This window comes from Homalodisca vitripennis, chromosome 2, assembly GCF_021130785.1.
Source record: "Homalodisca vitripennis isolate AUS2020 chromosome 2, UT_GWSS_2.1, whole genome shotgun sequence".
NCBI lineage: Eukaryota > Metazoa > Arthropoda > Insecta > Hemiptera > Cicadellidae > Homalodisca > Homalodisca vitripennis.
In genome coordinates, this window is record NC_060208.1 from 208,633,473 (window position 1) to 208,660,033 (window position 26,561).

Below are 26,561 nucleotides of genomic sequence, written 5' to 3' on the forward strand. Positions count from 1 at the left end.
ACAAAACAGCTGTTATATTCATAAATGTTTATAACAGTGTGAGCAACTGGTAATATTTGTACACAAACAAAGATGAATTGACAGATTTTATTTAAGTAAGTTTATTGGAAAGTGACTGTTAAAATCAGTAGAGGAAATTGAAAATAATGCTGATCCTGACACCGAGATTACTGATATTGAAGAGGAAATGGGGACACTTCGACTAGGCCTAGAGTGTAAATATATTATTTTATGTTAATATAAGTTTTACTGTTAAAATAGGCTGTACTTCAACCAATATCAATGATTAAATTTTGATAAGTATTGTCCTTCAGGGCTGCATTTACATTAGAGAGGGGTTTTAGTGTAGGGTAGCAGAATTCAGGTAGAGGGGGAAGGGGGTTGGCAAATTGTGGGGAAAAAAATTCAGAAATATATGAGGGTATAGTATGTTGAGCGTTGCAACACCAGTGATCAATAATATAGAATTATCGATATTCAGTAAAGAATTGGCTTTAGTACAATAAGCAGCCACCAAGGCAATCAAATCGGGTAGAGTACGATAAGAGGACCCTGTTCTTATATTAATTAGTACAATCATCAATACTTAATATTCATTTATCAAATACGCGTTTATAAATCATATTAACATATATATATATAGTCATAACAATCATATTTTCAATTAAAATAATTAATTTAATCATCATAGTGATAATCTTATAAATAATAATAAGCTCAATAAATAATAATAAATAACGATCAAACAAACGATTAGAACTGGATATAGGAAAAACTCATACATAATAATGAAATTATAACAACATAATCATTTGTAACAGGTGTAATTAGTCATATGTTTTCTCTTGGGTATCAATGATTAACAGGTTTTGAGAAGTTAAGTTATTGAAGCTTCTTCTCTAGAAAACCGTACTTCTCTTCTGTACAAATACTCACAGAGATGATCTGCAAGGAGGTCACTGATATGCCACTTTTTAAACTTTCTTTCACGGTCCTCCACGAGCTTTTGACTGTCTATTATTACCTATAAAAGAAAATAGATAATTATATGAAAAAATGTTTATAGTTTGTACAAGTTAGTTATTGTTCAAAAATCAGTATCGGTTGGCTAATGAAAGTTATAATTAAGTAATATCGTTTGCTGCAGTAAAATAAGAGGCCACCACCACAATAGAATCATCTTTATGACTATCTAAACTATAGAAATAAAAATGTTGACACGAATTGCGTTATACAGGGTGATTCAAAACTAAACGGCAATCTCTCGGGAGCTTATTCTATAGCTAAAAAACAAGTAAAAAAGTTCATATAACCATATGCCCGGAAACGCTTCGTTAGCGAGTTACGCCTAGCGAAAGATTTCGCCCCGGATTTCAGAACCCTTGGTGAAGTCAGGCCGTATAAAAAAAAATGGTAAAGGTAGTTACAAAGATACAAATACGATTGTTCTTTATGTTTTTATATCTGACAAATTTATTAAAATTTGTCCCAGAGCTGTAAATGCAATACTTTCAGAGATATCTTACGTAAAACACAAGAATTGGTGCAAAGAAAAACACATTTTTGTGTTTAACGTAAGATTACTTCCATAAATGTTAAATAAAGGTCATTTTTCTCTTAAACAGATTTGTAGAACATTTAATTCTGAAAAGATTCATGTGAATTACTTAGAAAAAAATTAATAATAGGTATTGAAAATTTAGCTTTATTTAAAAATAAAACAGACGCACAAAAATGCATATTCTTATCTGCATAAAATATTAACTAATGTTTAGGTTGTGAGTAACAGCTGATCATTTATTCAACACTTTTTATCGTCATATTTTCTTTGCAAAGGTTGGCAATATCAGCTGATCAACAATTAAGTTCATGAAGTAATATTTGAATAACCCTTATGGAGGTTTTTGTATTGGGGCGTGTGAAGATTGTATTTTGTGAGACCCTGTGATTATTTGGAAATATTTTATACAAGTGTATAAAATATTTTATTAAATATTTATTTTTTAAAATATTTTATTAAATATTTATTTTTAAAATATTTAATTAAATATTTATTTTTAAAATATTTTATTAAATATTTATTTTTAAATATTTTATTAAATATTTATTTTTAAAATATTTTTATTAAATATTTTTTATAAAAGTGGTATGTTATTATCTTAGTAAATAATGGCAGATAATGTAAATGGTATGTATTCGTTTGAAGAGTATACGGACATGATACTGATTTACGGCAAAGTTAACAAGAATGGTTTAGCTGCAGTTCAGGAATATCGTGATACTTTTTCCACATCGAAGAACACCTGATCGCAAATCATTTGAAGCTGTGGAGAGACGACTTAGGGAAACTGGTAGCTTTAAACCGAAGCGAATAGATACTGGTCGTCAACGTAGCGCAAGAACTATGATAATGAACAAGCAATAATAAATGCTGTAGAATTATCACCAACCACAAGCACCAGACGATTATCACGTCAGTTAAATATTTGCCAGTCAAGCGTATGGCGGACACTTCATGAAGCACAGTTGTACCCATTCCATATAACACGTGTTCAAGACTTATTACCGCAAGATCTTAATAAAACGGAAGATGTTTCTGCCGCTGGTTAAGAAGAAATTGTTTACGACATCAGTATTTTCTTCGGCGTATTCTCGTTACTGATGAATCCTGTTTTACTAGAAATGGAATTGTAAATTATCGTAATACCCATACTTGGGCGTACGACAACCCACATGAAACTGCGACGAGGCATTTTTCAACATACATTTTCAGTCAATGTATGTCTTGGTGTTCTGGGTGATAATTTGATTGGTCCATTTTTCCTCCCTAATCGACTTAATGGAGTAGCGTACTTAAATTTTTTTAGAACAAACCTGCCTACCCTCTTGGAAGATATTCCTGTTCAAAACAGAATAAATGCATGGTTTATGCATGACGGAGCACCTCCACATTTTTCTAATGATGTGAAAAATTATTTAAATGATACATAACGGTAGACAATGGATTGGTCGAAATGGACCAGTAAAATGGCCACCACATTCTCCTGACCTCACGCGAGCAGACTTTTTCTTATGGGGTTGGATGAAGTCAATTGTTTATTCAAAACGGATTAACACCATAGAGGAGTTACGTAATCGCATTACAGAGGCGGCAGAAACTATCAAGAATGCTCCAAACGTTATGAAACGCGCTAGAAAAGAGTGGATTCGTCGTTCGACGAAAACGTGCATTGCTAACAACGGAGGACACTTTGAGCAACTATTATAGGTAATTATTACAGTTTTATAAAGGTAAATACATTTTATGTTAATGTTCAGTCTAGAATAAATGATCAGCTGTTACTCACAACCTAAACATTAGTTAATATTTTTATGCAGATAAGAATATGCATTTTTGTGCGTCTGTTTTATTTTTAAATAAAGCTAAATTTCAATACCTATTATTAATTTTTTTCCTAAGTAATTCACAATGAATCTTTTCAGAATTAAATGTTCTACAAATCTGTTTAAGAAAAAAATGACCTTTATTTAACATTTATGGAAGTAATCTTACGTTAAACACAAAAATGTGTTATTTCTTTGCACCAATTCTTGTGTTTTACGTAAGATATCTCTGAAAGTATTGCATTTACAGCTCTGGGACGAATTTTAATAAATTTGTCAGATATAAAAACATAAAAAACAATCGTATTTGTATCTTTTGTAACTACCTATTACCATTTTATACGGCCTGACTTCACCAAGGGTTCTGAAATCCGGGCGAAATCTTTCGCTAGGCGTAACTCGCTAACGAAGCGTTTCCGGGCATATGGTTATATGAACTTTTTTTACTTGTTTTTAGCTATAGAATAAGCTCCCGAGAGATTGCCGTTTAGTTTTGAATCACCCTGTATAAAAACTATCTATGTTATGTGTATCTATAAAATGTAACAAAAAAAAAAACAGTTTAACATTTAGTTACTTTTTTAGTTACAGGTAAGTAAATCTTACTGTGTTGTTTTTAAAATTTTATAAATATTGATAGCATAGAAATATTTTAGATATATAGATGTTTTTAAACTTATTTTTAACATATTAAATTTTAAGATTAAAAACCAGTAGAACTATATTGTTCTTTGAAATATCTATTTAGCCTGCCATCTTGTTTTCTGTATTATTAGATTGTCATGAATACTGATGATTATGATTATATATCATTTGATAATCATGATTCGATTGTTTTGGTGGCTGCTTATTATACTGCAACCAAAGAATCTTCACTACAACTACTTAAACCAAATTACGTTATATTTGAATTACAATTACATTGTAAAGTAACAGCTGAGGCCAATTGGTTCAAGCAATGAGGCTAGGAATGGAAATATTACTACACTATGCAATGTTATTATGCGATATAAGTAGGTTTAGATTAAGTTATCATAAATATATTACTTGTAATTAGTATCAAAGTTAAACATAGGCCTAACCTTGATAAGCGCTTACGTGATTTGAGCTTGAATTTGGGTACTATCTTGAGGGAAGTTTTTTTTGCCACCAGTGTCGGGTTTTTAAAATTACATCATCTTAAGTTAAAAAAAATTTAAACGCCAATAACTTATGGCACATTTCAATATTGAGGTAGGTTTGAATCAAAACGCTGTACAATACAACAAAACATCATGAAAACTAGGCACATTACAATAGCCCATGGGGATGGCAGATTTTCAAACCCACCTCACCATAGGCCTATTTGTTTTGTATATATTTTACATACAAATAAAAAAAAATTATATTGTTACTTTATTATATTTAAAATTATATTGTTAATTATATTGATTTAAAAAACTAGTTCCAGGGCTCTATAGTTTGTAACCTTTATATTCAATTTTAAATTGATTGATCATGATGCTTAATGAAAAACCATATATCAATCCGGTAAAGCAATATTATTGTTGCTTTCCTTAGCCATATGACCAGCTGGAAAACCAGAATATGTGATGATGCCTTCCTCACAGGACCTACGAGGAACAGGTGCATCTGAATAAATCTGTTCCAGGTGGGTTCACTTCTGACTTGTTTAAACCTTCCACTTGACTGGATATAGCACAATATCGAAGTGTCACGTTTGGATAACCCAATGGATGCCCAAAAGTAGCACATTGCTAATTGAAAATGTTGAAATATAAAAAAAAGGGTTGATCGATGGATGTTTTAGTTTACTGCAGAGTATGACCCTTGGAACACAAGGGTAGAGATCCTTTAGTGTCAAAGTCTGTTGGCAACCTAGACATGAGAGAGTACTGTCCCCTACCACTTTGACTAGAAGATATTAAAACAAGCTTGTCTTTTCTACTTCCAATGTGACATGACATACATAGAGACCGCTATCTCTCTTCATTACATCCCAACACAAGGCAGCCCCTTTCACCAAAATTATATATCACTGAATAGTGCTATACTGAATCATGTCACAAAAATATCTTAAATATGTACCCTGTCACTGTGGTAACAAGCCAAACTCAGCGTGAAGACGGTTTCTCTCAGCTACTTCGCCTAAAGGAAAACAATTCTACATGCAAATAAAAATTGGTATATTTAAAATTATATCTATTTATTTCCATTAGGTTATAGACAACAATAACTGTTATTACTTTGAGAAATTGAGACGTTTTAAACACCCATTTTCCATAAAAATGATTCGCACACATGGACCTTATATGTAGAGTGGTTCCCAAGATCACCTGTTTTTCACTTTTCGACTTTTTCTTATTGGGATATTTTAAGGACAATATTTATGTGGAACTGTAAAAGATATAATGGAACAGATAAACAAATTTTAATGGACATTAACAACTGTTCAATTCATAAATCAATAAAAAATATTTTTGTTAAGATCACATGCTTGTATGGTGAATGATAATAGTGTATTCAAGCATCTGTTATAAACACTACACCCTTTAAAAGTAAGTTTTTATACTTTAGCATGTTACTTTTTTTAATAGGTTATTTTTGTCCTAGAATTTACAAGTTTCTCTTAATTTAATTTTCATTTTGATTTAATGATTGAATGTTTGGAAAATAGCCTCTGTACACAATCACTTCAAAGAGTGAATTACAAGACTTAAATGCCTACGGCTCTGTAGCGTTTTTAAAGCTACATTGGTTGATTTTTTTTTATTAAAACTTAAATTAAATTACATTTTTGGGAAAGAAATATTGGGATTTACTTTTAATTAGATTGTGAGAAGTTAGGATGAATACGAATTTGTAATCCTTTGGTAAGTTTGTGCTGGTAACTTTAAATTATTAGGAAGTTAAATTATTTAAATTATAGTTCCCCTTCCACCTCCTTCTGATAGACATCTGTGGCATTTTCTCATTGGCCCAACCATGTCCAACTTGAGAAACAATAGCCCTCTCAGATCTGACGTAAATGCAGTACACAAGACAAGTTCTCATCAATTCAAGGCAGTGAACCGCCTTCCTAATAATTTTCCTAATAATATTTCTTTCCCAAAAATTTCATTTAATTTAAGTTTTAATAAAAAAAATCAACCAATGTAGCTTTAAAAACGCTACAGGCTCCTAAACAAACATAGATTTTTTTTAATACCCAAGAATTGAGCAGTCCCAAAATTGCATTTTAAATCTAAATTAATCATAAAATACAGGGTGTTTCATTACAAAAATTAAAGTTGGCCGCCATGTTGAAAAATGGCAAAGATTTTTCAAAATTGATTTTGAAAGTAAACCAATATAGTGTCCCAGTTTAAAGTCAAAGTTAAGTTTTTTTGCCAGACTTACGGTTAAAGATACCAATACAACCCATGTTAAAGAAAAACCAACCTTTATAATATACTTGTATAAATATCTTCTGGTCTTAACCATCCCACAATTAATGAAATCCCAGTACATGTTTTCAGTGACTAACGATTAAATACAACCGATGTTATGTTCAGCAGAAAACAACTATTTTCTTTTTTATTGTTACAGAACGAGGCTGGACACCGTCATTGAATGTTCTCATCAAGTAACCAGAAAAAACAAGCAAGAATAAAATTGAAAAGAACTACCACGGTCACAAAACGAATTTATTTTGTTAGTGAAAATTGAATTACTGAAATGCTATTTCTTTAGTGGAAAAGAGCATTTCATGTATTATGGACACAGTTCTTCTTAATGTACATCAATGAATTTACGAAATGTTCAAAGCAAGTTCAGTCTTAAAAAAAGGCAATAGGCAAAAGGCAATTTAATCTTTCTATTAAATTTAGAAATTAGTAGCAAATTATAGTAGTAAATTTACTTTATTAATGGTAGGAATATAGTAGTAAATTTACTTAATTTCAAAAAATAATAAGCAATATGAATCCTCACGGTATATGTGTTCAAGTTGAACACGCTAGTTTTGGATCAACCAAAGGTTCCGGATTACAAATAAATGATGTAGTCATAGTTCATGGGATGATTTTAACACCCTTGTGCGTTGCTAAGAATGATGACAAGGATCCCATTCAAAAATTAGGTATTATCATGAAGGATATATTGGACATACAATCCTGTACTCAGTCTAGAAATTTAAGATCTATTCCTATTAAATTTACAGTTTTAACGAAAACTTGTTCATGCTTGTCTAAAAATAAAATTGGATCCACCCCCGATTGTTGCAGTTCTTCAGAGAGCGTTGAAGAGGCTAAAGTTTGCTCTTTATACACATACAGAGGATTGCAGGACATTACTAATGAAATTTGTAATTGGACTTATAATAATACTGATAATACTGTCACAAGCCTTGACATCAAGTTAGTTGATCGTATTTTACCAGTTTTTATTATCATGATGGTCAATAAACCTTCAAAATTTGTTGGATTTGAAAAAACTTTATATGCTCAATATTCAGAAATTAGAAATTTTAACTTTTATCCAGGTTTACCATTACTAATTGAGTCAACTCCTTTTGGAAACTTATCATTATTAAATTCTTGGTCCCAAGGTATTGTTAGCAAGGTGATTGGTTCTAGAAGTGATGGCATCATTACAGATGCTAGGCTTGTACCTGGCTGTGAAGGAGCGCCTATTTATAGGTACGTTTATGTACCAACACAATTTCTGTATCTTAATAATGCTCGTATAACGTGAAAATTTAGATGTATGTATGTTTACCTTAAACCATGCAAAAACTACTGAACCAATAGTTATTATTTTGTGCAAACTCAGTTGAAACGCCATTCAAATGCATGGATATATTTTTTGAAAGGCTATGACACTCCCGTTAGATTCAAAGGAATTGCTAATCCATGAATGTTTCACCTCGCAAACTTTCAATTATTAAAAATATGATTATCTGATAATGATAATTGTTTATAACACATATTCAGTATAGCTATTTCCCACAAGAAACTCCATTGAATATAAATTATAAACCATCGGTATTAACAAATTTTTAACAATTAATTAGCATTGAGACATTAAAATCTAAATTTCTGAAGTGACCCATCTATTTTGTGGAGTTGAAATGAATTATTGCTCTGAAATTTTGCTGGTCTGTTACCTTTCCTGAAAGCAAGAAAATTAGAAAAAAATTGTTTGGTCATTCCACAAGGAATTTTAAACTTTTAAAGTATTATTTGGGGGAATTTTTTAATAAGGCTCATAGAAAGCTGATGTTAAGAATATGAAATGTGCAGAGTTTATGTATGAAAGATAGTTGAAGAAAGGTGACGTGTTTTTATCTATAAAAAAGAAAGAGAAAAAGTACTAGTCATGCCATTGTCACTCTTATCCAAGATATTCTCCATCATTTGAAAACAAAGCCTTTGCTCAAGTTACGTTTTGTGACCTTAGTAAGTATAATTTTAGCATTTGATTGCGTAAATCACAATGGCATTTTGCTAAAATTATCATATTATGGTATTAATGGATAACCTCTTTCATATTTTAAATCATATGTGTTGAATAAAAGGTAAAAAGGTTGCATTGATGATTTATGGTCTGATGAAGCAAATGTCAAATATGGTATTCCACAGGACTCTGTCCTTGGACCATTTCTTTTTCTAGTAAGTTTGAATGACTTGCCATGTTCTATTTCAGCCTCAACTTTATTATATGCTGATTATACAACTTTTATTTGTACAACTGACAGTATAAAAGATATTTAGTTACTAACACAACGCACCATACTGTAAGCATCAAATTTTTCAATCTAATGGTTTTTTTGTGAACAAAAATGAGCAGAAAGAGTAATTTCAATATCAGGATAATTAGACCACTATAGACTTCTCCTTAAGAATTAAAATATCAACTATCATCAATATTTCTGTGTATAATCTAATTGAATATTTAATTCAAAATTGTAAATTTTTGAAATTTGTGCACAATATTTACTCTTACAATACAAGACACAAAAGTAATTATTTAACTATTAGCTATTAACTATTGTAGGATAACAAAATTCCTAAATACTTATACAGTGTTAAGTTTAAAGATTTATAATCATTTGAAACATCTTATCAATAAGTATGATGACAAATGTTTTAAAAGTCTTTTTTGTTGGTTAGTTGATAACCCTTTCTAGGCTATAGATTAGTTTTTTATGCTTGACAACATTAAATTTTGAAAACTCATCTTCAGATTGTTGTTTAGTGTTTTAGATAGGCTAATTTGTGACGACCCTCAGCATATAGTTGTAAGGCCAGATCGGTAACATATTATACGGTCTCAATCAGCCAATTTAAAAGGTTAAATTATCAATAAAATATTTTATTTTTATTCAACATAACATTTAATGGTTCAAGTGTTATAATGAACAATGAATTAATGTAGTCAGTCGTATTAGGTTAAGCAATTCAGGAGGATTAGATATATAATTTAATATACGAGTAGTATATGAATTATAAGACCAGGTCTGTCACCAGTATGCATGAAAACTTTCCATACGTAGAGCAGCTGCACATTTAAGTCGCAATGAACATGTAGGAATGTGCTGAATCTGCTGAGGTAGCCGTGCCACTCTGGGGAAATTACCCCAAGAGTAAAAACATTTGGAGGTGAAGTTCATTGTTCGTAGCAGTCGTTCCAGGGTTTTGAACGCTTTAAGCTTACATGAAATCGTCCTAAATTCTAAGTTTGTACTAAATTATAAAGTAAAATCCATACTTTCCCATATGACACTCAATGAGAGTATTCATTACACTGTGATTTTGAAGATTAGGCTGTAAACTTCATACTTTTTCATGTAGCACTCAACGAGAGTATGCATTGCGTTGTGCTTTTGAAGACTAGGCTGTAAACTCCTTTTTTCCCATTTAGCACTCAATGGGAGTATGCATTGCACTGTGCTTTTGAAAATTAGGCTGTAAACTCCTTTTTTCCCATTTAGCACTCAATGGGAGTATGCATTGTGTTGTGCTTTTGAAGATTAGGTTGTAAACTCCTTTTTTTCCCATTTAGCACTCAATGGGAGTATGCATTGCACTGTGCTTTTGAAGACTAGGCTGTAAACTCCATTTTCCCATTTAGCACTCAATGGGAGTATGCATTGCACTGTGCTTTTTAAAACTAGGCTGTAAACTCCTTTTTTCCCATTTAGCACTCAATGGGAGTATGCATTGCACTGTGCTTTTGAAGATTAGGCTGTAAACTCCATTTTTCCCATTTAGCACTCAATGGGAGTATGCATTGCACTGTGCTTTTGAAGATTAAGCTGTAAACTTCATACTTTTTTGTGTGGCACTCAATAAGAGTATGCATTGCACTGTGCTTTTGAAGACTAGGCTGTAAACTCCATTTTTCCCATTTAGCACTCAATGGGAGTATGCATTGCACTGTGCTTTTGAAGACTAGGCTGTAAACTCCATACTCTCCCATATGGCACCCAACGAGAGTATGCATTGCCATTTCTAAATTAATCTTGTTGCTTATCAGTATAATCATACAGTTTTTCTGTGTGTAAGTTACATGTGTATGTACAGAAACAAAGTTTATTTCAATAATTTTCTATTCAAAGGGTACTTGCTTTTTCAGCTTTGAGAACGGAGTAAAAGGCCCTTTAGTTGGGATAGTGATTCAAACATTGTCATGGTGCAGTGGAGAACGGGTTGGTTTTTCTCTTGGGTTAAGTGCCCAGCAGCTTCTAAAAGATATCCTCGGATTACAAGCGATCACAGACTACATTTCTTTCAGCAAGCCGAAGCTAGAAATATCAAATGCTCTGGTGAATATGGGTAAGTGTGTCTTTTATATATTGGTTAATTTAAAAAAGTAATTAGAGCTCCTTATTATATAATAAAAAAACCTACTTTAACCCTTTTAGTGCTTTCATTTTATGAATTCCTTTGTAGAAAATGCCGTGCCATTCTCTTGTAAAATGTACAGTTGTAGGTAAATTTTTATGGTATTTTTATTTTCCAGCATATTACAAAATGTTTACAATGTTGTATTGAATACACTGGGATTTAAATTCTTACAATGTTGTGTATAAAATAGATATGGTGCGAATCTAATTAAAACAGAGAAACTAAAGTTATGACTTGCTATTATAGTAATGTATCTATGAATTTTTTTAACTTCCTCCTGAATTTTCACAGTTAAGCAGAAAAATGTATACAAGTATAATTATATTTACATTTTTGTGAAAAATTTTAATTTTAGAGGTTAAAACAAATGTGTTGTGTTTTGTTGCTTGGCAATATTAATACACAGGTAATATTTTTAATAATGTTTAAATTATGTTGCTCTAAATTTCAGATGTTTACTATGTTCTGAAATCTATAAAATGTGGATGAAAAATTTGTTACAATATTTTTACTAAAAACTATTCTTGAAGAAACAATTCCAAGCCTAACAAAGTAAAAAAAATGAAACTTTCGTTACTTGCTTGAATGAATTTTCATAGTCTTTATTGTAGTAAGAACAAAAAATTTACTTGCAGAATAATAAAAAAATATTAATCGCACAAGTCACTAACTATAATAGCCAAAAGAATCAGCGGAACACCTGCAGCTGTAGGTCCAAGCAAAACGAATGTTCTTTTTTAAAGTTTGTTATTGAAAAGGATAGTAGAATTTCAGACATTTGCCACCGTTATATGTTACAAAAAAGTACTTTTTATAACACAAGTAGGATTTCAGACATTTGCCATCTTTTTTTTAACAAATAACGATGGCAATCATCCGAAATTGAAAAGCTTGAAACGTTGAAAATATTTTTATTCTCATAATATTGAATATTAGATAGTACATAACATTTTTCTAAGAATATATCTGCATATCAATTACTGTGTATGGAACTAACCATAATTAAAGATAAGGTAAAAAATATGTGAATAGATATTGAAACAGAATATTTCATTCACACGTTTTCCTTTCATCTGCTAATTTTCCCACCTCCAGTACCAGAGTGATATCCTGATTGGCTGGTCTCCCAGTTTTATACCAAAAACATATTCACATTATAAAATGCCTGTGATGCTACAAAGCGTTTTAGACGAGTTTTGAGGCTTTCGGGCATTTTAGATGCAGTTGGCAGCTTGTTGATAAAATGAACACCCACCCGCCTGTGACAGCAGGCGTTCATAAACCACAGTTCTGTGTTGGCCAATTCGGTAGTTTCCCCTACCTATGTATGGTCTCATATGAATGTATGTCTTAGCTACTTGTCTTGACATATTTGGACATACAACAGAGTTGTCACAAATGTAAAGACTCGGCAGGGTGAACAGCTGCGAATGTTTTAAGGACTCTCTGCATGACTCTCTGAAATTCAAATTTGCGATTATTCAAATTGATTGTTTTTGCAATCTGGACACTCTCGTCAACTGGTTGTTTGCACAGGCACCCCATAGTACTACTCCGTAGGTAAGACGCGGGTAAATTAAACCATAATACGCCATCATCTGTACCTGAGTAGGGCAATATTTGGCTAGATTCCTCAAAACATACATGTGTGAGGATATTTTGGCACAAACATGGTCAACATTTCATTCCATGGCAACCCTAGATCAAGGTGTATTCCAAGGAATTTCAATCTGTAGACTCTAAGTATGGAGTCTGCCAACATAGCAGCAAGACCACATTAAAAGTCCACAGATTGAAGAGTGAAGTTGATGAAATCGGTCATTGATGTGTTCGCTTTGAGATTGAGGCTGTTGGAAGTGTTGAATGCAATTGCTGATTTCAAAAAAGAACGTTCTTCCTGGAAAGATTTTGATTTTTCACTGAAAAAGATAGTCGTGTCATCAGCATACAACCTTTCCGTGCAATAGTGATGACTTAATATCAGTGACTTTTTTCCTGAGGGAAAAAGAGAGTTGCCTCCGCACTTAGTCCTAAAAGGACCCTTGCGCCTCCCTTACTTATATTTGTGCCCTCAGAATCTGAGAATTTTACAGAACCTAATCAAATTTGAGGGCTTCTGTTCTCTGATATCCTTGAGGCTGCGAAGATATGCTCCTAGGAATTATTTCCTAATAGTAGATATGGCAGGACAACTAGCCATATGTGTGTCACAGAGTCTGCATTCATCAGTCTGACTAAGACTCACCTTCATAAGGTGTTTTCTAAGGGGGCCATGTCCTGTCAACATCCCTACAATTTAAAAAATTATTTTTTCGTTATTCATTTTAGATTACATTATGAGAAGCTTTAGCTTAGGTAAACATATGATGTGTTTTGTAAATCTGTAATTTGATGCTGTTGCAGACTTGACTCTTGAAATCTAAAGTCAAGTTCGTCTGAAGAGATCCAAAAACAGTCAGCAACGAAGAAGCTCGAAATGAAACACCCCGTATCGTTTCAACATCAGAGACACCCAGACTGCTAAAAGTAGTGCAATCTAGGTGAAAAAGTATTCTCATTGTCTCATCAGGTGCACCACTACGATGACGATCCCAAAGCATGGTGGAGCAACCAAGTCTTCTATACATAACGCAGCTATGGTGGGAAGGGTTGATTCAATGCTAATGTTGAGTTTAGCTCCAGTTCACATAATATTGTCAGTTCACAATTGTGCACCTGATGAGACAACGAGAATACCACTTCACCTAGATTACACTACTTTTTGTAATCTGGGTGTCTCTGATGTCAAAACAATACAGGGGGTTTCGTTTTGAGCTTCTTCGTTCTTCGTCACCGACTGTTTTTGGATCCCTTCAGACGAACATGACTCCAGATTTCAGGAGTTAAGTCTGCAACAGCATCAGATTTCAGATGCTGAACTTAAGAGGAAGGTGAACTGGAGCTAAACTCAACATTCGCATGTATTTAGTGTGGTATCATCATGTCTGAAGTAAGGTATTGCCTACGACTGAGATAGATAACTTAATTTTTACATGCTATCGATATAGAAAAATATTCCTCTTGTTATTGTTTTTAATTCATTATTTATTGGTTTTTTTACAGATGATCTTTCTGATGCTGTAGTTTTTGTGCGATGTCAAAACAAGTGGGGCTCTGGTGTTGTCATCGATGCTGCCTCTGGTCTCATCCTTACCTGTTCTCACATTGTTAACCATGTAAGATGCTGCTCTGATGTCAATCAGCTGTATACTGCCAACATCAGGGATATATTCTGTAAACATACTATAATAACATATCCATGTAATTCAAAAACTACCATTAGGCATGATTGGTAATAAAATGAAATAGGAAATTATTTCACATTGTTGTGAAAAAGTTTTACGTGGAAAAATATTTATTTTAAATCGAGGGTAAAATTTATTAACAACTGATGTTAGAACTTGTTTTTATTGTTGTATTTAAGTTTTTAAGACAAAAAATGTATTAATTGTATAATTTTATTTGATCCTAAAATTATTTGTCACAGGAAGTTTATTTCACTTTGACTGATTGGAATTTGAACTTTGGTTTCAGGTAGAAATATTGGGGTGTATAAAATTACTTTCTTGAAGATATTTTGTTATCCCCTTCTACCCCTCTTTGAAAGAGGGTGAAATTTGTGTTTCCCTAACAAAATCCAAAATAGTAATTTAACCCATTGGCTTATACATATTTTCACTATCAGCTCAACTGGAGTTATCCTATTAAAAATGCTAAAAACGTAAGAGTTTTGTTATATGTTTATAAAATATTTATTTTTCAAGTTATTTGGTTATATTTTATATCCTTTTGGATTAACATGAAATGGGCTTTAATAATAAATAGATAGTGATATATTTGGTCATAATTTAAAAATTATAATGCTGTACAAATTAAAAAAAGTTTTGGAATTCTTGATATTTTTAAATTTTTTTACTCAAATAATATAAAATAAAATACCCCATTGTTGGTTTTATTTTATTTGAAATGTATTTCTCTACCTAGCAATACTAGAATATGTGTATATATATGCATAGTTTGTCAGAATAAATGTTTTTTCTAAATACTGAAAATTCCAAGAATATTGATTTTTTTTCTCTTGTAGTACACTAATATTCTTATAGTAACTTATTATACATTTAAATTTCAATTAACTGTAGTATTGCAGTTTTTCTTATGTGTTACAACAATATTAGTCTAATTTATACTAACATTTGGTTGAAAAAGGAGTTTAAAAAATTATTTTGATGGCGTTGTACTTGTCACGAAACCGTTCCGTGATATAAATTTTGAGCCCAGACTAGCTGTCACGGAACCGTTCCGTGATACAAGACCTATGGATTAATAAGTATGTAAGGATTGTTAGCCCATAACTTTTGCTAGGATCATCGTAGAGACGTTTTGTCCATGTCATTGTGTGTGTTTTTTAATTTACCTTTCAAATGACACACCACACGATAGGGTTTGAAATTTTAAAGTAACCCCCTCTTCCCCCCTTGCAAAAAGGGGGAGGGAAATATTTTTACCCTCAAAAATTTCATAAAAGTATTTATATAATAAGAATGTTCAAGATGGCACTCACAAACACATTTTATATTTCTTATAGCTATACATACTCTGTCTTGGGAAAGGAAATACATTATAATAAAAAGGACGAGATATTCCATACGGTTCAATGATGCACAATAGCCTACTAGTCATGTGAAATGTGGAGTGGGGGGGAAGTCACAAACCCCTCCCCATCCTTGCCAGCTACATGGAATCTCTCGGTCTAAAAAAGTGATGTTCTCACAGGAAAAAGAGGCAAAGTTGAATAAGTGTTAGTAAGTTTTAATGTAAGGGAAAGTTGATGTTGGTATTGAGTAAGACTTGTCACTATTCTGAAAATTGTAGTCTCTAATAGAACTATAAATTATGCCAATAAACCATCGTTAACATGTAGACCATTTTACATTACACTAACTGTTACCTGCGGCTTCCAACACATTTTCTCACAGTGTATCACAAACATCGTAGCCAATTGCTATTTTAAATGTTTCCTCATACATTCCTTAAATAAGGGATATTTATTGAAAGGTTTTGCCTTTATTTCAATACTTCTATTGTTTTTCACTTTACAATGATTAAGCAAAATTTGGTTAATCTACAACTTACTTCAGCCATGTATTTCTTAATTAACCTGTAAATATTTTGTACCAAAATATTAAATAACACAACAATTAATTCATTTTGTTATCTTATTATAAAAATAAAATTTTGAACAATAATAACAAGAAAACATTAAGGTAAAAATATAAATTTTGTACAGTCTGTAGTTTTTACATTTGCAAGAAACTGTAATTTTACTATTTGTGAATTACAGTGAAAAATGTTATAAATTTGGGTATTGGACTGAAATTTTGAAACAATATAGCCAAATAAAACGAAAAAAAATCACTAATTAAGTTAATTAATTTTAATATTTATATTTTCATAATTATCTAAAAATGTTTATTTTATCTCCTACAGTAAAATAATTAAATACAATTCTATAGAAACATTTTGTACTTGTATGAAATGAAAGAGAATTCCATGAGGAATAAATAAATTTAATAATTTTAGTATTACACAGTTACAGTCTTTGTAAAACTAAGCAAAATGTATGAAATGAGCCCAGTCTTTTTGTGTAGTAAGTCTAATTTCTGGCCAGCCTCTACAGAGTAGATTCTTATCATTAAAAGTGTGCTAGAGCCTTGAGGTAGGAAGTAGTTAATATTGCTTAAAAAAAGTAATATTGCTTTCAAAATTCAGAAAAAAGCAATCATGATATTAAACTATTTAGACTGTAACCAATCATGCAGGAACCATTATAAAGATCTTCGAATTTTGACAGTGAGAGGCTTATATATAATTTAAATCCTGATTCAAAGTTACAAACGTGTGCAAACCAGACCTCTCATTTCCCAACATAATTATTGTATACATTGTGTACTTGAAAAGTTTGTATACATGGAACATTAATGCTATTTCAGTCCCAATACACAAAACTACTCAGTTTAAAAAGTCATTTTCCTATAACAGCCAATATTTTTTAAATAAAGTACCAATAGCGTGGAAGCAGATTCCATCATTAAATTTGTTCAAAAAAGTCATTAAAGAATTTTTGCTGGAAAATGAAATGTATACATTTAATGATTTTAAACCGGATTCACCAGAATAATATTTAATAACAGTGTCGTACATATTGAATCCATGATGTACCATACTTAAAATTATTGTAAAATGTTAGTATAATTGTAAGATTAAATTAATTTATGTTAGTATTTAGGTTTCTTATCTATTTGACAAGCCTTATAACTCTCTAACATATTTTCTTGGGCTAATAAAGAATTTCATTGCTCTGTTACTTATGCTGTGGGTTTCATATAAATTGGGGGGTGGGGGGTGATATGTTCGTTCCATATATTTATTTCATTTTGATGATAGAATCTATGGGAAGAATTGCTTTGTCACCTAATGTTTTATGCTGATAACAATTGTTATTTTAATGTTATGATAATGCAATTTAATAATGTTATGTGCAAATAAATTATGCATGTCTATGAGATTGTGTGGTATTAGAGTTTTGTTAGGTACCCTAGTAATCCTGTTGTTAAAATATTTTTTGTAGGCCCAAGTTAATTTCTAATGTGTCACCTAATTGTGATATTAACAACAACCAATTCTTTCCCAGGCACACGACTCAGTGAAGGTGCTCTTTAAGAATGGTAAGGTCGAGGCCCGCGTCATTTACGCCTCTCCCCCCTCCACCCCGTACGACTTGGCACTGCTCTCTGTGGGAGAAGTGAAGGGACTTAAACAGCTTCAGTTAGCTGACTCTCCACCTGTTCTTGGTAAGAATGGTGTTCCGACAACTTATTTCATCTAGGCTGCAATGAAAATATCCATAGGGATAAACTTTGAGTTGTATGCATACATTTTTTATTTCGTGCATCTGTTGAAAATGTTTTATATACTCATTCAGTTGTGTTTGGTCCAATTATGCTGTCAGAAAAAAGCAGCATGGTTCTGAATAGAAATTAATGTTTTACATTTTAATTCAATATTGTAGACTTTGTAGTATAAACTCTAGTAAATATTTTAAAAGGTGTACAAATATTTAAAAAGTTGATAGCAGTTAAAATTTTCTCCCTGATTTAAGTACTATTTATGAAGAACACATACATTTTTTTACATTTAACCTTTTTAAACTGCAACAGTTTATTATTGTCACAAGCTCGAGGCTTATTTTGAGCTGTCTAGATTTTGTCCTGTATATGTAGGATCCAAATCATTTTTATTTGTCAGTTTTGAGAAATAAACATCAAGATTGTGTGGAAATAACCTCTATAGAGGCTAGGAAACATTATTGACTTGGCAAAACTTTAAAGGCATGCTGTACTCGTTTTCTATAGATAACAGAGCTCCTTGTATTCATAATGCCAACAAAATCAGTATTTGCAGAGTTTTACTATTAATTATTTTACTATAACAAATCGAATTAAAGAGATATAAATGTTTTGCAAGTAAAAAGCCTGTTTTATCTTTCAGAAAAAATGGTTTAGAGTTTCTAATTTATATGAGATCTGTCCACTTGAGAATGGTGCGGTAAACATGAATTTAGGCCATAAATCCTTTATTTTACAAAATTTTTGCTACATCTATTTTATCTCCTCCAGTATACTCTCCATTATATTTTGTGCATCCTATGCGCTTCCTCGTCTTCTTTTTCATTGCTCTAAACATCCCTAGAGTTCCTTAGCAACTAGAGTTTTCAGTTTCCTTATTTTTTCTTGTTTCATTGTTTACATACATCTTCCTAGTGCCATCCTATTATCACTACTTTATATTTTGGAGAGAGGAAAACTCACTGAAGGTGAGATCTGGGGAATAAATAGGCTTGTCAAGAATAGTGATATAATATTTTGGCCAGAAACTTTGTTAAGTATGCAGGAACTGTGATTTAGAAGGCAGTAATTACAATTTTTTCTTCAGGGTTTACAGTTAATAACGCCTTTCATATCAAACAAATCTAGAAGCATGACTTTTATATTCAATCTATATTTCTTAATTTTTTTTTCGCTCATGGCTCATTTTTTTCCTTTTCACTCTTGGTTTAGCGATTTTAGTTTAATGTCTTTTCAACTGATTTTTCTAGTCGGCAACACCTTTAACTGAACTAAACTTTTGGTTCAGTGTCAGCAAATTGAAGTTTATTTTAGACGATGGAAGGATTGTGAAGGAAACAGGATTTTTCCAGACATTTGCCATCGTTCAGTGAAACAAAAAATTAACACTTTTTTCTCTGAACCATGGCAAATGTCCGGAAAAATCCTATTTCCTTCAGCAAATTGGAGGCGATTTTTTCAGAGAGTTTTCAAACCAATATTCTTTGTTAAAAATGTGTGTACCCTTGATTTAAAAAAAACATCTGTGAACATTTACTCAGTGATTTGGCGATCTTGAAAAATCCTGTTACCGTCAAAACGGTAAGTGGATATTGAAAATAAACGCAAAGAAGGATGTTTGTCATTCAAATTGAACATATCAGGGTAAAGAGCTACCGGTTTCCATTCATTTCTGGTTTGTGGACCCCATTGTGTTAATTATCACGTTGTAAGAAAGATCTCGGCCTGACTCCTTCTTCTTAATACCGAGGCCGTAAGGGAAGCATGTGTTGAAATTCTTTCTGTTACTCCACATGTGATATCTAGGTTCAATTGATAAAATCTTGAACAATGATAATTGACTGTTTGATTGTAATCTGGTGTGATTGAATAAGTTAAATACCAACATTTTTAGATAATTTCAAATGAGACTCCCGAATCTAAGTTTGGTGTGCACGTGCTAAGTGTGTATATAGAGGATATCGGAAGATTTTTGAATATTCAATTAATAAATTGATGATTTGAATGCTGATTTAAAGGAATTGTGAATTGTTTAATTTCCCAGTGAGTGAAATCAGTTCTATGAAAATCAACTAATATAATGACGTACTATTACAAAACAGAGTGCTGCAACAGTCGGAAACTACAGGTGAGTGTTATACACCTAAGATAAAGTGTTCATAATACAGATAGTGAATTAAAATTTGACCAACACACCTAAATGACAATTAACTTTTGATCTTTTTCATTATGATATAGCAACATGGAAACATAAACATACACACTGATTTGCAACATATGACACAACAACAATGGGTAATTAACCAGAATTAAAAACTGATTTGCTGCAACCAATTCTGAATAAAAAAGAAATATCATTCAAAAATTATTTCTGTATTCAAATGAGTTATGCCTGCATGCATGTTAAGGTGAAAAAGTTCTGACGGTGGGATACCCGTTGTCTACTGAGAACCTAGTAGCCGCTAACTGTACGCCGACTCTGACTGCGGGCTGCGTAGCCAAGTTGTCACAGCGGGGAGGCCCCATCCAGACCACATGTTGCACTCATAGTGGAGTCAGTGGGGGCGCTCTCCTACGGCCTCCGAGCCAACTACTGGGCATAGTCGTCAGTAACCTCCAGTGTAACAAAGTCATCATGTCGTCGTTCAACTTCGCTATTTCTGTAGAGCATTTCCGCACGCCATTCCGTGAATACCTTGTAACAAAAGGTAAGTCTAGCATGTAAATCAGTTTACCCAGCATGGATCACTTCTGTCTGGTTTATACCTTCCTCTTGAACCTACCACTGGGCACAGCAAAAACTGATGTGTCACTTAAATCAGGCAACCTTATGATGGATGTCCAGAAGCAACACATCACTAACCTCAAATGTAGAGATTCTGGAGTGCAAGGTAGTTCGATAGATCTAGTTTACTGTGGGAGATGACTGTTGGAGTTTGGTGGGGTTTGTTCCCTAACTATCAGAGGTTCTTGCTAGCCTCAACATGGATGTGCCACCCCCTGCCTGCTTTGACTGGAGAGGTTGGTTCAGAGCTGGCCTCCCCTTCTTCCGGGAGGACATGACTTTGAGATTAGTGCCCTAATTCTTCCTCATGGATCTCGAGAGGAGGCGGCCCCTACTCCCAACCTTACCCATCCCGAATATCCTGTCACTCCAGAAGCAGCGCTAAGGTTCTTACAGGACTAAGTGCAATTTATAAGTTTCTTGACCTAAGAGAACAAAAAAAAAACAATGTAAATAAATTATGAACAACAATCATATTTTCATTTAAATCATGGTTGGGTATTCTTCCAATGGTTTTGTAAAAGTTGAGCTTAATTTTTTTAGACTATGCTTAACCATAAATTACATGTTTGAAATTGGTTAAATATAAATGAAAGATAAGAATCAAACCATCTTTATTCATCTTATGTGCAATTACATATTAAATAGTGTCAGTTTAATTACAAATGACTAATTACTAATGTTTAATTACTAATGTACATTTCAAAATGCACCCTGCTCTACTACATAGGTAAAATCATTTAATCAAATAAATAGCTCCATTTATTAGATACTCTTTCAACAGAATATTTTGATTGTAGAATAGTATGATAAACTTCCAGCGTGGTGATATCTATTAGACAAATTGGTCTGTCTCAACCACAAAGCGAAATTTCCATGAGCAATGTCCGTGGTTCGTGGAACCAGATTTGTGGTCGCCCAGTTAAAGAGGGGTGTTCTTACTAGGACATTTATTAATTTAGGATCTTTGTGTTGATATAAAGGAAGTGTTATTAGCTATAGAAGTATGTTTTTAATGCTGTGGAATTTAAAAGTCAGTTAGTTGTAAGGACTCATTTCATATACCCATCTCACATTCATTTCAATACTTATTTTAATTTAGAAATTTATTAGTAATAATAATTAAACAATTAAGGAATAATTAATTATAAATTGTCTCAAATTTTAATACAAACAATAATAAATACAAAATTAAATATATCAAAATTAATCTAAATTTACCTTATTACATATAAAACTCAAAAGTTATAAAGTAAACTAAAGTCAGTGATACAGTGTGCAGGGATGATTGTTGAATGAAGAGAGCAGAGGTTTAAAAGTTTGGAGGAGGGAGGGATATAGAAGAAGTGAAGCAAGATTATTATTTTAAATAAAGAAACTGGTTACATTTTATTCAGCAGTATTTGATTCAAAGAAAGGTTAATTTATTAAATTCATATTATCACGGAAGTACAGAGAAGCAGAAGACAGACATTGGGTGAGAAAATTCCTTTTAAATTTTACAGTGATCCATTGGAAGAACATAAAACCCAGGAACATTCGATTTGGCTAACAATTCAAAATTAATATAATTAAAATTTAACAAAATTATTTTTCAAAATTACAATATCTTTTATTAAAAACAATACCTAATATTTCTATTTCATTAAGCCAGCACGACCACCCTGCCCTAAAATTTAAGAACTGTATTTTTAAAAAATTTACCATTATTGTATCCTCCATCTTGTTTCAAAATTCAAAACTGTATGTCAATTTATCGTCATTAAAGTTCACATTTGTATCATACTGAGTTATTTATTATTTCTAGCTGTAATCATCAGAATACAAATTAAGTTTAACTATTTATTTAAAGTGTATAGTAGTAGGATATTACATAGTGATCTGTCATAACAATATGTTTCAACAAAGGTACAAGGTCAGAGTTTTATAACAAATTACTATTATCAGCTCTTAAGGCTAAGATTCATTTATTATTACTTCAGTATAAGAACTCTAAACTTTTTATTATTGGTTATATTTTTCATCCCTTGAAGGACAAAATTTTAAAATCTGGTTCTTGCATATGAAGTTTTTTCAAAGTACTCTTAATTATGTTTAAGAACGGCTCTATTATTTTTTTTTTTAACTTGGTCTTTTCAATTTGGTCTTATATGGTATTATTTATTTAAATTCAAGGATTTGTATTGTTTGTGTAATATAGTAACGGTTTCTATTCTTTTTATATATGGAAAGTATGATTTTATTATGGACTATATTACAGCCATCAACACCATTGCTACTTGATGACTGCTCTCTGCGTGCCTATGATATTGTAGATCATTATATACTTCTTGATAAACTTAAAAGATATGGATTTCGAGGATTGGTACTTCAGTGATTTAAAACTTACTTATTGGGGCGCGTTCAATGTGTTGAAATCCGCAATAATTACCAGCAGTATTTTTTACTACATTTGCCTCAGAACAAGTTCTTGAACTGGGTTACTTAGGCTTATTTGAGTCAAAGCTGAGCTACGGAATAATATTTTGGGGATTTTCTAGTGTCATCAACTTTAATAGAGTATTCACTCTTCAAAAGAGAGCGTTGAGGGTCGTCTGGGTAATGGGACCAGATGAGAGCTGTAGAGAGCGTTTCCAATCTAGTGAGATCCTTATCTTGGCCTCTCTTCTCATTTTTCATTCGACGATGTTTTTTTATCAAAATAAAAATCTTTCCACATTTAAATCATGATCATAACACATAGCACATAAATTACCTAATTCAGACCGTTTCAGAATCAACCTTTCAAAAACTCAATTTTTTGTTTTGGTCCTAAACTGTACAATTTACTTCCAAATGTAATCAAAATTCAAACTAATGTAAACGGTTTCAAAAATTATTTAAAGACTTACTTTATTGTGAAGGCTTTCTACAGACTCCATGAGGCTCTCGTGATACCCATGTCTTGATTAGACCGATCTTTTTTTAGTAGGAATAACTTTAAAATTTTACAAGAATTTATTGTATTGTACCTTTAAATTGTATGCTGTTCTGTTGCTTTTTTAAAATTACTTTTAATACTTATATTTTGACTTACACAGAAAAACCTTTGAGTTCTATTGTGTGAATAAATTATTCTTATATGAGACGGTTGGATGATTTTATCATGAACAGTATTACAGCATCATCACCATTCCTACATACAGGCTGCTCTGCTGCCTACACATTTGAAAAGCTTGGATGATTTTTTTTTTCATGGAAAGTATTACAGGCATCATCACTATTCCTACTGGCAGGCTGCTGCTGCTGCCCACCCATGTGAAAAGCTTGGATGATTTTTTTCATGGAAAGTATTACAGGCATCATCACTATTCCTACTTGCAGGCTGCTGTCTGCTGCCCGCCCATGTGAAAAGCTTGGATGATTTTTTTCATGGAAAGTATTACAGGCATCATCACTATTCCTACTGGCAGGCTGCTGCTGCTGCCCACCCATGTGAAAAGCTTGGATGATTTTTTTCATGGAAAGTATTACAGGCATCATCACTATTCCTACTTGCAGGCTGCTGTCTGCTGCCCGCCCATGTGAAAAGCTTGGATGATTTTTTTCATGGAAAGTATTACAGGCATCATCACTATTCCTACTGGCAGGCTGCTGCTGCTGCCCACCCATGTGAAAAGCTTGGATGATTTTTTTCATGGAAAGTATTACAGGCATCATCACTATTCCTACTTGCAGGCTGCTGTCTGCTGCCCGCCCATTTGAGTGTTGGATGATTAATTGTGGGAAGTATTAGAGCATCAACAACACCATTGCTACTTGCTGGTTGTTCTTTTTCTGATTTTTCTTATCATCTATTTGTTTTTCACTGATTTCCATGTATGTTTATGGTAATGTATATAAAATCTTAAATAGCAAGTATATTTTCATTTAAATGACTATTTACCACTGTATTTTAACGTGTTTTTTTTTTCAGATCCTTCTTGTCTGCAGTCACTTTCAGTGAACAACACTACTGTGAAAATGGAATGGGCATTGCCAGACTGCAAACTCTAATGTCTACTGCTAGACGTTAAAAATTATTCCAGCTCTCCATTCCATCAACGTTTTAAGTAAAAATGGCCTAATGAGGACACTTTATTTTTCTTTAGTTCACAGTCGAATAAGTTATGGTATAGAGTGCTGGGGTGGAACTTACATAACCAATTTAAAACCACTCATAACAATGCAGAAGTATTTTGTAAGAATAGTAGCTAAAGGAAATAAATATGACTCCTCTTGGCCAATATTTAGATCATTAAAGGTATTACCAATAAGAAATATGTATGTTTATAAAGTTATGAAGGTTTTTTTTAACAGAAGTAGGAATAGTCATGATTGTTATAATGCATATAAAGGAAAATTAAGAAATTCTGATAATGTAGCTGTACCTAGACCATCAAAAACCTTTTTCACTAAAACATATAACTTTTTAGCCCCTCTGATATTCAATAGATTGCCTAATGAAATAAAAATTTTAGATACTTCACACAAATTTATTAGAAAACTCAAAGATTGGCTAATCACAGTGCAAGATATAAATGAATTGCTATTTGAAATCCAAAGTTGAAAAATTACTTCTACAATTACTGTGATTTTTATAAATTATTCTATACTATTTGTATGCAAGGGTGTGTGTGTGCATGTATTTTTGTGAATATGCAAGTGTAATGTGAATGTATGTGTGTATTGAGAATATGTATGTGTACATGTTCATAGTTGTATTAGTGAATATAAGGATACATATTGATGATATTCTATTGTGAGATTTGTGAAGGAATTCTTGTGCTTGAGTATAGGTCGGATTTTTTATTTATTAATGTTAATATTCTAGATATTTACGTTTAGTTAAAGCGGTTAATTTTGTTAACTCAAGATACAACTTTTTTTGCTAGGTCTCTCATATTATATTGTTCAATGAGGCCTACTTATTAAATTGTTTATATAATTCATAATAATGTCTTTTATAAGAATTCAAATTTCATATACTATTTTAATTCTTAGGGAGTTGGGTCAATGATACTGGAATATAGAGCCCTGTATTACTTGACGGCAATTTCTTATCCAATAAGTACACGTTATTTCCTCCAATCAGGCTTTGCCTTGGAGGTTTCATTTTCCAAAAACAACCAACAAAAATAATGTTCATTGTATTTTCCTTTTAACTAACTGGTAAGTGTAAAATTAATTGGTCAGCCTGAGCAAATCATTTTTGTTTTGTATATGCTATTTTATGTTTTTTATATATGCTATGTAATGTTTACCTTATTTTGAATTATTGTATTACTGTTGGATTTATTGTAATTATTTGTTGTTATTTGGAAATAAATTTATTATTATTATTATTAGTAACATTTAGTTCTTTATTTTTAATTATTGCTTATCACTTTAATGTTTTTTATGACATTCTAAAATTTGTTTTGGAAGGTAAACAGGCATTTTGGTGTAAATGATTTCCACAAGACTTAAGGGTTTGGCAAAATAATGTGCTAATTTGGAGGGTAATTTTAACATATTGTGAAGTGAATGTCTTTCATGTGG

At 32.0% G+C, this 26,561-nt stretch overlaps 1 protein-coding gene across 4 annotated transcripts; it reads left to right on the forward strand.

Moving 5' to 3' along the window:
- On the forward strand, positions 1-26,315 carry LOC124355353 (peroxisomal leader peptide-processing protease-like). 4 transcript variants are annotated; one of them, XM_046806464.1, is made up of 7 exons: positions 1-215; positions 6,973-8,063; positions 11,002-11,201; positions 14,376-14,488; positions 18,004-18,163; positions 20,626-20,925; positions 24,958-26,315. In XM_046806464.1, the coding sequence occupies exons 2-7, from the start codon at positions 7,345-7,347 to the stop codon at positions 25,035-25,037; spliced, it is 1,572 nt and encodes a 523-aa protein (XP_046662420.1). In that variant the 5' UTR covers positions 1-215; positions 6,973-7,344; the 3' UTR covers positions 25,038-26,315. The 4 variants fall into 4 exon arrangements, with proteins under 4 accessions (XP_046662420.1, XP_046662421.1, XP_046662422.1 ...); XM_046806465.1 differs by having other exon boundaries at positions 3-215; positions 6,973-7,077; XM_046806466.1 differs by lacking the exon at positions 6,973-8,063 and having other exon boundaries at positions 3-215.
- Positions 26,316-26,561: the final 246 nt, after the last annotated feature.

What these genes read in the sequence shown, in the direction of transcription:
- LOC124355353 (XM_046806464.1), top strand. Translation starts at nt 7,345, where the DNA reads ATGAATCCTCACGGTATATGTGTTCAAGTTGAACACGCTAGTTTTGGA. An exon ending in GAAGGAGCGCCTATTTATAG is followed by an intron (nt 8,064 to 11,001) that starts GTACGTTTATGT and finishes TTGCTTTTTCAG; the next exon opens with CTTTGAGAACGGAGTAAAAG. An exon ending in TGAATACCTTGTAACAAAAG is followed by an intron (nt 20,926 to 24,957) that starts GTAAGTCTAGCA and finishes TTTTTTTTTCAG; the next exon opens with ATCCTTCTTGTCTGCAGTCA.